The sequence below is a fragment of the Microcebus murinus genome, chromosome 3 (assembly GCF_040939455.1).
Source record: "Microcebus murinus isolate Inina chromosome 3, M.murinus_Inina_mat1.0, whole genome shotgun sequence".
Classification (NCBI taxonomy): domain Eukaryota; kingdom Metazoa; phylum Chordata; class Mammalia; order Primates; family Cheirogaleidae; genus Microcebus; species Microcebus murinus.
Genome location: NC_134106.1, coordinates 36,085,766 through 36,099,662, shown reverse-complemented (window position 1 = coordinate 36,099,662; position 13,897 = coordinate 36,085,766). Strand labels below are relative to the sequence as shown.

General features: G+C 39.9%; 1 protein-coding gene across 1 annotated transcript in view; it reads right to left on the bottom strand.

Annotated features, from left to right (window-relative positions):
• Positions 1 to 9,649, bottom strand: part of SLC3A1 (solute carrier family 3 member 1) — a 42,659-nt gene extending 33,010 nt beyond the window's left edge. Inside the window, exons 1-4 of the mRNA XM_012756167.3 lie at positions 9,034 to 9,649; positions 5,737 to 5,916; positions 5,288 to 5,442; positions 1,139 to 1,264 (exon numbers count right to left, since the gene is read on the bottom strand). Coding sequence (XP_012611621.1) covers positions 1,139 to 1,264; positions 5,288 to 5,442; positions 5,737 to 5,916; positions 9,034 to 9,463 — 891 coding nt within the window. The 5' untranslated portion in view covers positions 9,464 to 9,649. The remainder of the gene's footprint in view (positions 1 to 1,138; positions 1,265 to 5,287; positions 5,443 to 5,736; positions 5,917 to 9,033) is intronic.
• Positions 9,650 to 13,897: the final 4,248 nt, after the last annotated feature.

The window sequence follows — 13,897 nt, the reverse complement described above, 5'->3', positions numbered from 1 at the left end:
GTGAATTGCCACACCACACGTGTGCGAGCCCACCCAAACTCACCTGGGTTGCTTCGGGAAATCTCCTGTCTGCAGAGGGACCTTACAACAGCATCCAAAGCCCACGTGATCAGCCTCTACCTCTCATTTCTTGGACCTCAGCTTCCTGACTCATTTCACGCCAGATACAATTCAGGACACCCAGTTACATTTTAAGTTCAGATAAGCAACAATTTTGGGAAGATGTCCCAAATACTGCTTTATTCATTGCTCATCTGAAATTTAAAATTTAACTGGGTATCCTGTATTTTTATTTGCTACATCTGGCAACTCTACATGCTGGCTTCCATGTTGTTCCCAAAACACGTGAACCACACTCTCACCTCAAGACCTTTGCATTTCTTCCTTCTGCCTGAAATTCTCTTCCCCCAGGTAGTCACACGGCTCCCCTCCACACTTCAGCTCTTTGTCCAAACAGCACCTCATCACAGGGGTGTCTCCTAAGCACATTGCATAGAACAGCTTCCACCTGGCATCCGATGCCCCTTCCCCTGAGCATTCACCACCACCTGACCCTGTATATTAGGGGTTGCTTGTCTGCTGTCCCCTCTGTATTTTGGAGATTCCTTGAGGACAGGCCTTCTTTTATTCACTGCTGCATTCCCAGTACTTAGAACAGGGCCTGGCATGGAGTAGGCAACATGTTAATAGTTATCGGATGACCACAGAAGTGTTGTGCATGGGTTATCTCATCTAATCTTCTGAACAGCCCTATGAGACAAAGGTTGCCCTCAACTGTGTTTCACAGATGAGGGATATGAGTGCAGAAAAGCCAAATAAGTCACCCAGAGGCCCACTGCAGGCGCAAGAGACAGGCCCTGAAGCCCACGTTCTGACTCACGTCTCTGCACCACTGGGGCAGAGGCAGAAGGGCAACTCAGAGATAGGCAGCAGGTGTTTCCGACCCCTTCCATTTAGAGTACTCTGGGTTAGATGAAGGAAGGGGCCATTGACACGTCCGAGTGTCTATATTTGCATCAGACACCTTAATCCCAGAATGTAATCACACTACCGTACAATTATTGTTCAATATAAAGTGTTTCAAATAACGACCTAAGCCTGCATTAATGGAAACGTCTGTGTGGACATATATACTCACTTTGATTTCTTCTTGAACATCAGGATTGCGGAAATTTAAATCGGGTTGCTCTTTCATAAACTGGTGAAAATAACATTGGTTTCGCACTTCATCAAAGTGCCAACTGGAGTTTCCATATACACTCAACTAGCAAATAAAGAAAATAGCACATCAGTTACTTAGCATCATTCATTGATATAGTACTGCCACAAAGAAATGATCATTGCCATCCTGGCCCCATGTGGCAGAGTGCATAATCCTGAGAGTGTTCTTTGCATGGAGAGGACTAGGCTAAATTAATCCCACAAGACACCCCCATTGGCCTGCTGCCTCGCAAACAGGGTTGCGATGCATTTGTACAGCGGGAGCTGGTCAGAGCAAGCACAGCGGCAAACCAATGCTCTCAAATTCAAGACAAGGCCAACTTAAGGAACTGACATATTTTCTTAAATCGTCTGGCCAGGCTCTGGACTCCTGTTTGTGACGAAAGTAAATGGTCAACTTGGGAGAAAGACACATTCCATTGGTGTTGGAGCTTGAGTCCAGGTAGACAATATTTAAAATGTATCCCCAGAAAATTATTATATTAATTCACTTTAAAACTCTACTAATCTCCAGTAATAAAAATCGAGCAACTTCAAGTGTTGCTTCAAACACAGCAACGTTTGACACTGTTGCTGATTTCCTCTTTCTAGACATGCTCTTGTCCACGGCTCCATGACACACCTCTCCCGGTGCCACTCCCACATCTCTGGCCATTCCTTCTTAGTCTACTCCGTGGGCCCTTAAATGGGAGAGTTTCCTGGAGCCCTATCTTAGGCCTTTTGTCCATTTCATGCCAAGGAGAACATCTGGAAAACATTTTAAAACTGGGGAATTATACATAACTTTCTTTCTTTAGAGCTGGAAGACTTGGTCACGCTGGGTCCACATTTCCACGGTAACACCAGCTGATACTGTGTAGTAGCTGCTGCCTTTCAGGGAAATGTACCCTCGCCCATTCACCCCATGGCCCGCCAGGACACAAACCAGGATAAAATATTTATAGTGTATATGACCAATAAAAGATCAGTGTCCAGGATACAAAAAGAATTCCAGAATGCAATTTCAAAGGGACAAACGATCCAAAAGAAAATTGGGAAAAGAAACCATAAAGAGATATTTCACAGAAATGGAAGCTCAAGTGAATAAATGTATGAAAAGATATTCAACAGCATGAGTATTTAATTGCTACATTAGTCATTAGATAAATCATCATCAGTAATTAAATAAATTAAACCTCAGTGTGACACTATTTTATGTTCACTCAAAAATTATAAAGTCTGGCAATACCAGGAAGTAACGAGAGTGTGTATTTTTATACTGCTGCAGGGGATATAAGTTGGTACAACCACTTTGATAATGAATTTGGCATTATCTTGTAGAGTTGATATCTCTACAAGATATCACACCTAGTTATTTACCTTAAAGAAGCCCTTGCACATGTTCCCCAAGACAGAGTAATGAGATCGTTTATAGTGACAGTGTTAATGATAATAAAAAACTGGAAACAGCCCAAGTGCCTATCTACTGAAGAGTATATAAGTCAATTGTGGAATATTCACACAATGGAACATTACACAACAATGAAAATGTACGAACCATAGCTACCTGACACTACATGAATCAATCTTTTAAACAATGAGTGAAAAAGTTGGAGAAGACTACATGTAGCATGACATTTCTCATAAAGTTCAAAATAGCGTAAATGAAAAAGTAAATGTTTTGTTTTTTTAGCATCTGTGTCTTGCTGTGTTGCCCAGGCTGGAGTGCAGTGGCTACTCAGGGCACAATCATAGCTCACTGCAGCCTCCAACTCCTGTGCTCTAGCAATCCTCTTGCCTCATCCTCCTAAGTAGCTGGGAATACAGCTGTCTGCCAGTGGGCCCAGCTCCCCAAAATAAATTTAAATATATATATATATATAGTATATTTGTTATAAGCAAAACAAAAGGTAAGGATTTGGAAAAAGCCAAACTCCAAGGTAGTGGTTGCCGCCAAGGGGGAGCGTGGGAAAGCGACAAGGAAGGAGCGCATGGGTGGTGTGAACAGTGCTGGTGACGTTCAAGTTCTTAACTGGGGGGAGGAGGGTTACATCATTGATATCTGCTTTAGGGTTATATTCCCCAGCTTAGATATATATCACATATATTTTAAACAGTTTTACTCAGGTATAACTGAATACAGTAAACTGCACACATTTAAAGTGTGCAGGTTGATCAGTTCTGACATATTTAATAGCTACACTCATAAAACAATTACCACAATCAAGACAGTGATTCCATCCTCATGGCCTTTTGGAATCCCTTCCTCCCACTTCTCTCTACCTCCTTCCCATCCCTAAACAACCATTAAAATTGCCTCTGCTTACTATGCTCAGTCTGCATTTTCTAGAGTTTCATGTGAGTGGGATCATGCAGTGTGTACCCTTTTTTTGTCTGGCGTCTCTCACTCAGCACAGTTACTCTGAGATTCACGCTGTTGCGTGTATCAATAGTTAATTCCTCTTCATTGCTGGGTAATATTTCATCACATGGTTATACCATGAGGAATTTATCCACCAATCACGTTACGTATATTTTTGTGTGTATTAACTATTACATTATAAAATGCAACCTTGACTGCAACGGAGGATAGAAAAATCAGACGACCAAAGAGGCTGCTGTGACTGTCCTATAAGCAAGAGATGATACAGTATGAGGTACAGATAGCAATTTTTAAAAGCCGACGATGGATTTGGACTGACTAGATCCGATCCTTAGCCCTTTCATTTACAAACTGTGTGACCTCAGTCTGCCCATCTGCAAAAGGCATTACACCTAACTCATGGGATCGTAGAGTGGGTTCAGTGAATTAATGAATATAAAACACTTAGCACAGAGCCTGGCACACAGTAAGCATTTAGTAAATGTTTGCTGATATCATTGTCATTTTAACAAGTGGGTGGGCTGGAGGAAAATTTAATGAGGTGAAACTGCCAGGCCCTGCTGCTGGCCTGTTCTCAGGCTGCGTGGTGGCAGCATTCACTGAACCTGGGGGACAGGAGGCTGGGGGAGAGGGTCACACAGTCAGCCTTGAAACCTGTTGATTCTGCGTCCCTGGGTCATCTGAAAGTTGATGCCCAGGAGCAAGTGTGTTTAAATGTCGATAGAGAAGGTCACGAAGAGAGAGGAGGGACTGGAGTAGGGGGAGATGACCCAGAGTAAAAGGCTCCCAAGAAAGCAGGAGAGGGCACAGCCAGAACAGGTGGAGGAGCTGGGCTGGGACAGGAGTGGAGTTGCCACACAAAAGACAGGATGCCCGGTCAAATCTGAATTCCAGATAAACAATGCGTAATTTTTTTAGTGTAACTATGGCCCATGCAATATTTTATACTAAAAAATTATGTGCTGTTTATCCAAAATTCAGATTTAACTGGGCACCCTGCATTTTTATTTGCTAAGTCTGGTCACCCCAAACAGGAGGAACTTGGCCTCTGTTGTAAAAGAAGTGGTAGGAGGGGGAGGACGGGGTCAGGCGGACTGGATGGCTTCTGTTCTCTCTGTGAAGTCGAGTTTGCTGCCAAGAGTGATAAGACAGGGCTGAGGCAGGGAGGATGTTTGAAGAGGAGGAGGAAGGGCATGTTGATCAGTCGGATTTAGCAAAATTCCCCGAGAAGATTGGATGGCTCAGTTCAGATGGGGATGATGTATGTGTGATCTCTCCAGAGGCTCAGATACCAAGGGTCAGGCAAAGAGAAAGTAGAAGATTTGGTTCATTTATGGCTAGGGTTTTGTCAGACAAAGGAGACAAAACGTCAAAAAGCCAAAGGGGTCTGGCTAGTAGGAAAACAGTCACTGAACTAGGGTGACATGAAATCTAGGTTGAACAGGGTGGGAAGTGAGGGAAGGACAGAAAAACAGGCAGGAGTGAGTATAGATTTTAATTTTCTAGAAGACAACAGCTGGACAATAAAATCAGAAATCTAAATAATATTTGGAGGCCTAGATACCTTACTTCTATTTCTTTGGGAAAATTTTCCCCCTTCCCATACATTATATCCATTAATGTTTTTCCTTAAAAGAGTCTTATAAAATAATTACTGCAGGTCTGCCCCTTTTCCCTTTGTACATCAGGTGAGTTGGTACTTACCCAGTTGTTGGGTGGAGTGGTTGTGCCATCTTCATGGGTACAGTCATGCCAAATATAATAATCGGTATATTTCCCTACTCGTGTCCGACTCAACTGAAACCAAGTATGTTTATCACTGGTGTGGTTTGGTATGAAATCGATGATTAATTTTATACCTGATGAGTAAAAACATTTCAAAGTTAAGAAAATATCATATTAAAATAATACATGATGTGTCCATGTGCAGGTGTCTCACACCTGTCATCCCAGCAATTTGAGAGACCAAGGTAAGACAATTGCTTGAGGCCAGGAGGTTGAGACCATCCTGGGCAACATAGTGAGATCCCATCTCTATTTTATAAAAAAGAATAATACATGACAGTTAAGGGGGGAAATACTTTGAGTAAGCGTTTGGAGAAATGCTTTTCTCAACCCTCACCCGCATCCCACCCACTTCCCATTTAATGGACCTTTATCATGTATGGCTGCAACCAGGTTCTCAAAATCTTTCATTGTTCCAAAGATGGGATCAATTTCTCGGAAGTCTTCAATACCATATCTGAAGTCTTTAAGGGATGATTTATAAAATGAAGTAATCCAAATAGTTTTTACATTTAAAGTTGCGATGTAGTCAAGTTTATCTTGAATACCTGAAGGAAAAAGTCAAGGTCATGAATAAATCCTAGTTTGTTTATTTTAATTAAAGGATTAAAAATATAACAGATATGCCTAAGATAGAAATATTTATACTGAAGGCAGAAATATTTGGAATTTTGTCGACTATGAGTAAAACCCAGATAGCAAGGTCTAGCTCCACAAATATCATAAAATTAGTCATCTAGCAATAAACTATGACCTTTAACATAGATTGATAACATTTTAAAATTCAGCAACTTGTTCATATATTTAAAACCAAGACTGCAGTGCTATTACTTTGCATGGTTTCTGAGTACCTAACCTAGGCCAGGTGCTGGGCTAAGTGTCCAGGAACAAAGAGTATCAGATGCCCCGGGCTCGTGTGGTCTCAGCCGCACCGTCCAGCCTAGGGGCCACTTGCCATGTGACAAGTCTGGGTTGATTCTGAAGACCTAGTACAAAAAGAAAGAATGTAAACTATCTCATTAATATTTTTATACTGATTGTACATTGCAATGATATGTTGGGATTAAACAAAACCTATTGAAATTAATTTTACCTGTTTCTTTTTTCCTTTCCTTAATGTGGCTACTAGAAAATTTATAATTCTATGTGTGGCTTACCTTACATTCCCTTTGGACAGTGTTGGTGCAGTAAGGGTAGACAGGCAGGAATGGGATGATGACTAGAGGAAGAAAGTGCTTTGGGGGCAGGGGGGTGTTAGCTTCTGACTGCCTGGGGCAGAGGAAGCCCCTCAGAGGCAGGGAGAGAGAAGGTCACAGAGGGGTGTGGGCAAGGGGGTCAGAACAAAGGGCTTCCAGGCAAAGCAAAGGAAAGGAGGGACCAGGCACAGACAGGGCATGTTTCAAAAAGGATAAGTTGCACGGAGCACAGGGACTAGGGACCCAGTGCGACAATGAGAGGGAAGGTGAGTTTGTGTCGACATCTGAGGGGCTTTTTGTTCCACTCTCAGACTTTGAACTAACTGAATTTGAACCTTTTCTCTTGTTCACTTATAAAGAAGCCAAGAATTTACATAGAAGAGAATTCTAAGCTTGGGTGAGAAGAGCTGTGGAAGTGAAACTCTTTGTATTCGGAATTTTGTAGGATAATTAGCAGACAGTGTGTTTTTGCTTCTAGTTCAGAGTCCTAAAAGCAGATTCAGAGACTGGAGTCTGGTATTCAATCTCCAGCAACTTTCTGTGTGATCTCCATGTGGCTTCCTAGAATCAGAGACTGTCAGAGGCCACGCAGCAGGCTGAAAGACACTAAGACCAAAGCACAAAGTCACCTGACACCTGGGATCTGGGCTTTTCCCCCATAACAATGGACTGCTTATTTTTGTCCTCTTTGTGCCTCAATTCCCCAAGATGGAAAGCTGTGAGATCTCACAGAGTATCAACAGATGATAAAGGATTTTGATCTAAGCCAGACCAGCCGCACAACATATCTTAAGAGTAGACAGACACAAAGTACACAAGAGATCCCAGCCCCACACTCAGGGGGACAGAAGGCAATCACCAAAAACAAACTGAAATGTGGGATGGTTTCTTCATAACAATAACAACAATAAAACCCCCTCAACCTCAAAGACAAATGCCTATTGACTACAGGAAGTAAACAGTCCCTTTAGGAAAAGTTATTGGAAATGATCAGATCTGATTAGAAACTGCCATGCATATTGGAATTTTTGGTCTTTCTAGAAGATTAGGAAGGCAGGGCCAGGAAGTGGAGAATAACGTATCTCTGGATTTAGGGATTTTAAGTCCATTCAGTCAAAACAGCACTTTTGCTAAGCACTTGCTGTAGGTGCTAAGGTCATGTGGCAGGGGGAAGGGAAGTCACTTAGATATGTCACAAGGCAGGACCAAAGGGTGCTAGAAACACAGTCCAAAGCACAGGAGTCTGGGAGGGGAGCCCATGCACTGATTAGGGAAATTCAATAAAGATTAACAAAGACAATGGGTTTGAGCTGGACCTTGAAGGACACATATACTATTCTTCAATTAAGGGACAATGCAGGAAGATTTTAAAAAGAGGAAATGATATGAGTGTGAAAAGAAGAGCCCTCTATTAGCTACCAATGGAAGTTGGTGGTTTTAAGAGTTCATTTGTAACATTTTAAAGATACATTCAGCCCATTCCTACTTCCCACACTGATATCATTGTTTTATTTTCTTCGAACCAATTATTATTCTAAAAAAATTAGCTTGTTAGTTTATTTATTTGTTTTACATTGTTGCTGTTAACTAGGGTAACCACACCAATAGATTTGCTCAGGACTGTCCCAGTTTATTCCTGGCATAATCTTAGTCTTGAAAGTGTCTTCATTTGAGCAAAACATTATAAAGATGTTCTACACATAACTTCCCAAGAAATTACTAGCTTAGATTTTAAAAAGTAATTTTTTACTTTTTTCTCCTACAGATGGGATCTCAATATGTTGCTGAGGCTGGACTTGAACTCTTGGGTTCAATCGATCCTCCCCTACCTCAGCCTCCCGAGTAGCTGGGATTACAAGAGTGCCACTGCATCCGGTTAATTTTTCACTTTTCTTTTCTACTAATATGAGCAGTGTTTCAAACAATCCTTAATTCAAGTAACTGAATAGACTACACTACTATGCCTTTTTTCCTTCCCTTCATTTCTCAGCATTTAAACTTTAAGATTCAGCCTATATACCTTTTAAAGACAATACAATTTTTTTTCTAAAATATTATTTATGTTCTATTCACTAATTACCTCTCAGCCACATTGCCAAACTACTGGGAAAGCAATTCTCAACTGTCCCTTGGACATATTCAACTGCAAAGTGCACAGAAGCAGGAAACAGATTTTAGGAGGAAACCTGCTCCATGTAAGACATTAGACTTGATGTCCAAACAAGCATATGTACTCAGTAGGTGATAAATTAAACAACTCATTTGGCTCTGAGGCCTTCAGCAAATAGCCTGTTATCAAGTGGAAGAATTGCTGGGTTCTACTGAGTGATTTAAAAAAAAAACAACAACAACTAAAAATCATCAACAAGGAGAAACTTGGCATGGCCAGTCATACTGGAATGTGCTTACTGAACAAGCCAGGCATGATTTGGTTCTGAGGAATGAGGGAGACTATCTCAGGGCACTCACCTTTCAGATCTCCATTCCCATCCTTGTCACTGTCCTTGAAAGACCTCGGGTAGATCTGGTACATGGGCCCCTCCTGCCACCAGTCAAGGCACTTTGGAGAGATGACAATGATGGCTACGGTGGCCCCAATGAGCACAAGCACGGAAGCTATGGTGAGCCAGAAGAGGATCTCCCGGGGCAGCCGGTAGCAGGCTTGACCTGAGAACTGGAACAGCACCTCCTTGGGCATCCCCGCATAGGGCTGGATGCCCTGGAAATTGGGCTCCTGGGAGCCATCGATGCCCAGGGTGCTATGCCGGGGGTTGTCTTGTGAGATGCCTGGATCTGGGTCCTGCTCTAGGTTGTCTTCGTTTTGGACAAACCCGTTGTTGATCTGGCATCCCTTCCTATTCATCTGGAGGGAGTCTCTCTTGCTTTCGTCCTCAGCCATGTCTCACCGACTTACCCCTTCGGAGTACCTTCCTGCAGCAACGTAGGTGGAACGGTGGCTTGCTGAATGCTTGATCTTGTTAATGGGCTTTGTGTGGTTTATAAATAAACCCGGCTGGACAAAGTCCAGCCAAGAAGAAAGGGTAAAGGTGAAGGGGGTTTAACAGAAATTCTCTTTATACTTGTGAAGCTGGCATAGCTGCAGAAACAATGAGAGGGTTGGGGCCTGCAGTGGAGCGGAGCAGAGGAGAAATGAGACAGAGAGGCAAGGTTCCCCCGAGATGCAAGGCGCTGCTTGGCTGAGCACACCGGTGTTTGCAGCAGCATTATGCACAATAGGCAAAAGGTGGAAACAGCCCGAGTGTCCATCATTAAATGGCTGGATAAACAAAATGTGGTGTACACATACAATGGAATATCATTCAGCCTTAAAGAGGACTGAAGTTCTGATACATTCTACAACATGGAGGAAACTCAAAAACATTATGCTAAATGAAATAAGCCAGACCAAAAAAAAAAAGACAAATATTTTATGATTCCACTTAGGTGAGTTACCTAGAGTAGTCAGATTCATAGAGACAGGAAATAGAAAGGTGGTTACCAGGAGTTGGTGGAAGGGGAAACAGGGAGTTATTGTTCATTGGTTACAGAATTTCAGTTGGGACACTGAAAAGTGTTCTGGAGGTGGATAGTGGTGATGGTTGCAAAACAGTGTAAATGTACTTAATGCCACTGAACTTAAATGGTGTAAGCGGTAAATATTACGTATATTTTGCCGCATTTTTTAAAAGCTTAAAGATTTCTCTTTTTAGCTAGATATAAGAAAAAGAAACAAATACTGAATTTTACAAGAGGACACAGGCTTTTATTTTTTGTTTCGAAGGTCTCTTCCTGCAAATTTAAGAGGAAGAGGGTTCGGAGACAGAGAACCACAACACTTTGTTACTGCAGCTAATTTTATTTTATTTCTGTTCAAGCCAACCCCATAAAGGTCCATGTATATGCTCAGCTCGGTCTCAGGTTCATCTGGTCTTCTTTCAGAAAAGGAGGTGTCTGATCATTCTTGGACTTCCAGAAAGTAGGGAGAGAAGAGGACTCCAGGTCAAGCAAGTTCAAGTGCTTTACTAGAGGTAAACAGTTCTTAATACTAGCACTAAAGAATCGTGTAATCACAGACAAGTGTAAAATACATTTATAAGTCAGAGGAAATCTCACTAAAGTTACAGGTGATTTCCTAGGAGACTTTGGAAACCTTAAAAGAATGCAATGATTCATGATTTCCATTAATCAACAGCATACTTACACACCCTATGAATCATTTGATCAGATAATGAGACCTTTTTTTTTCTGGTTAAATGAAGAAAGTTATCTGAGTCCCTAATCTTACTGGTTTTTGTAGCATGACTTAGAAGCAGTGTATAGAGGAATGAGCTACTTGATCTTGGCCAAATTTTTAAAAAATGAGTAAATCGCAACACCTGGGTCATTGAATCCATCCAATAAGTGGTATCTTTAATCATTATTAATTGTGCACATTGAATATTTTAAAAAATCAAATGAATTTAACTTTTGTGTCTTGTTATTGCTTTATTTCTGACACATATAATGGAAATTTTCAAACAAGAGCTAATTCTTGAAATTCAGTTACTATTTGGGGGCAAGACAATGTGCAAAAATAACCACAGTTTTAAAATAATTTTAAATTATAAAAAAATTGTAATGATAAAGCCTTAAATTCTAAATGTATAATCATATAAATGCAGAGAAAATTCTGCATCACAGTGCTATGTCTTCATGACAGAAATGTCCCATTGTGTCTTCTCTACATTTAAGTTGACAACAATAATACTTTGAACTTCCAGAACATGCATACTAAAAAGTTTTTTTAAAAAACCTGGAATAATTATCTGGTGTCTGGTGGGAGGATTTTTTTTTAATAATAAAAGAAATTACAAAGGAAGATTGTTTGAGTAAAATCTTCAAATTTATTATATTACAAAACATATTAATTGAAGAACATATGATAAATTGGGAAATGTATTTGTAATAAACATGCCAAAGAACTTTTCCTTAATGCTAAAAGTATGTATATATTGTCATACATGTATCCACATATGTAATTTCATATCAATTTTAAAATATAAATGTCAGTAGAAAACTTTTAAAAAGAACATAAACAGATATTTCACACAAATCAACTCACTAATATCAGAGAAATAAATAAGCACTTTCAATCACATTGGCAAAGAATTTTTAAAAGAGAGTAGTGCTGGCAAGAGTCTGGTGTAAACAGACATAATAAACCTTGAAAGAAATTTGGCAATGAGATGATAATAAAGAAGACATAGGTCAAAAGAGCAATTAAACATATTGGAGTCACCAAAAATAGACTCCAATATAAGAGAATATATAAGAAAATCTAAAATATGGAAACACAACATTTCAAATCGCAGAGAAAAAGAAAGATTATTTAGTAAGTGGTGCTGAACAACTGCCTCGCTATTTAGAAAGGAAAATAAAGCTATGTAGGGTGTGGTGGCTCATGCCTATACTCCCAGCCCTTCAGAGGCTGAACATATTTTCAGAGATTTTTTTTAATGACATGGAAAATAATTTCACATTATTATGTTAAATGGAAAAGTTTAGGATATAAAGAAAGTGTCCTGATTATGTAAAATATTTCATGTGTACTTGTAAAGTCCTAATAGAAAACATGTTTAGAGTGTTTATCTCTGAGTTCTAAGATTATGGGTAACGCTCATTTTGTTGTTTAAACTCTTTTGGATTTTTCTAAGTTTTCTATAATACATGTGTATTATTCTTTCATTGAAAACCCAGAGTTCTAGACAGAATTGGAAATCTGTCTAGAACTTCCTATGCAGGGAGTAGATTTCAGTGTAAGGTGACTTCTCCTAACAATAGCTACCCGAAATTCACAAACACCCCATACTACTATCTAAACTAAAGAAAAATTCACAAACACCCCTTACTACTATCTAAAGTAAAGAAAAATTCACAAACACCCCTTACTACTATCTAAACTAAAAAATGCAGAAGAAAACACAGATTCAATTAACAAGTATTGAAACACTGGAAGGGAAGAGGAAGCTGACAGCAATCTGGAGAAAATATCTACATAGCTGAGAATTCCAAGCAAGTACAAAGGTTATCAGTATTACTTTCAAAGAGATTTAAAGGAAATACTGGCCGGGCGCAGTGGCTCACGCCTGTAATCCTAGCACTCTGGGAGGCCGAGGCGGGCGGATTGCTCGAGGTTGGGAGTTCGAAACCATCCTGAGCGAGACCCCGTCTCTACTAAAAATAGAAAGAAATTAATTGACCAACTAAAAATCTATATACAAAAAATTAGCCGGGCATGGTGGCACATGCCTGTAGTCCCAGCTACTTGGGAGGCTGAGGCAGGAGGATCGCTTGAGCCCAGGAGTTTGAGGTTGCTGTGAGCTAGGCTGACGCCATGGCACTCACTCTAGCCTGGGCAACAAAAAGTGAGACTCTGTCTCAAAAAAAAAAAAAAAAAAAAAAAAAAAAAAAAAAAAAAAAAAAAAAAAAAAAAGGAAATACTGATTGTATAAACCTTGAAAGAAATTGGGCAATGAGATGATAATAAAGAAGACATAGATCAAAAGATCAATTAAACATATTGGAGTCATCAAAAATAGACTCCAATATAAGGGAATATATAAGAAAATCTAAAATATGGAAACACAACATTTCAAATCGCAGACAAAAAGAAAGATTATTCAGTAAGTGATGTTGAACAACTGCCTCGCTATTTAACATAGTACTATTAACAAACATAGTATTGTTAACACTTGTAAATATGAATAAAGAACAAAAACATGAAGAAAGCTCTAAGAGCTAACCTGGAGAATCAGAATAAAATATCAGAAATAATGATGATAAACCAGCTCAGTAAATTCAAATCCCAGGAATAAAATGAAGAAGAATGAAATATCTAGAAAATAGATGGCAGAACAATGGAGAACAGCAAATGAGCCAGAAATATCCTGCAGTGAAACAAAAAAACAAGCATGTAGAAATCAATAATCAATGAAAATTTACATATAATGACTTTCAAAGCCATCACATTTAAAGACTTCCACTCAGCAGCAAATCCACCAAAGTGACATTAGGCATATAAAATATCAGGTTTGTAAATACTTAAAATAGAAGAAGGATTTTCCATGTTGCGTTTACCTGGTCACCAGACTGGTTTGCAGAGGCTGTGAGCTGAGGGTAGGCTGTGTTCCCCCGTCATCCTTAAGTTCATAGCATCTATCTCCGGGCATGGTACACTATTAAATGAATAAAAGAATAGCTATTGAAAGATGGATACACCTAAATTTATGCTGTAGAAAAAGAAAAATAGGAGGGAGGAGGAGGAGAATGGGTGAAGGGAGAAGGAAAGTAGAAA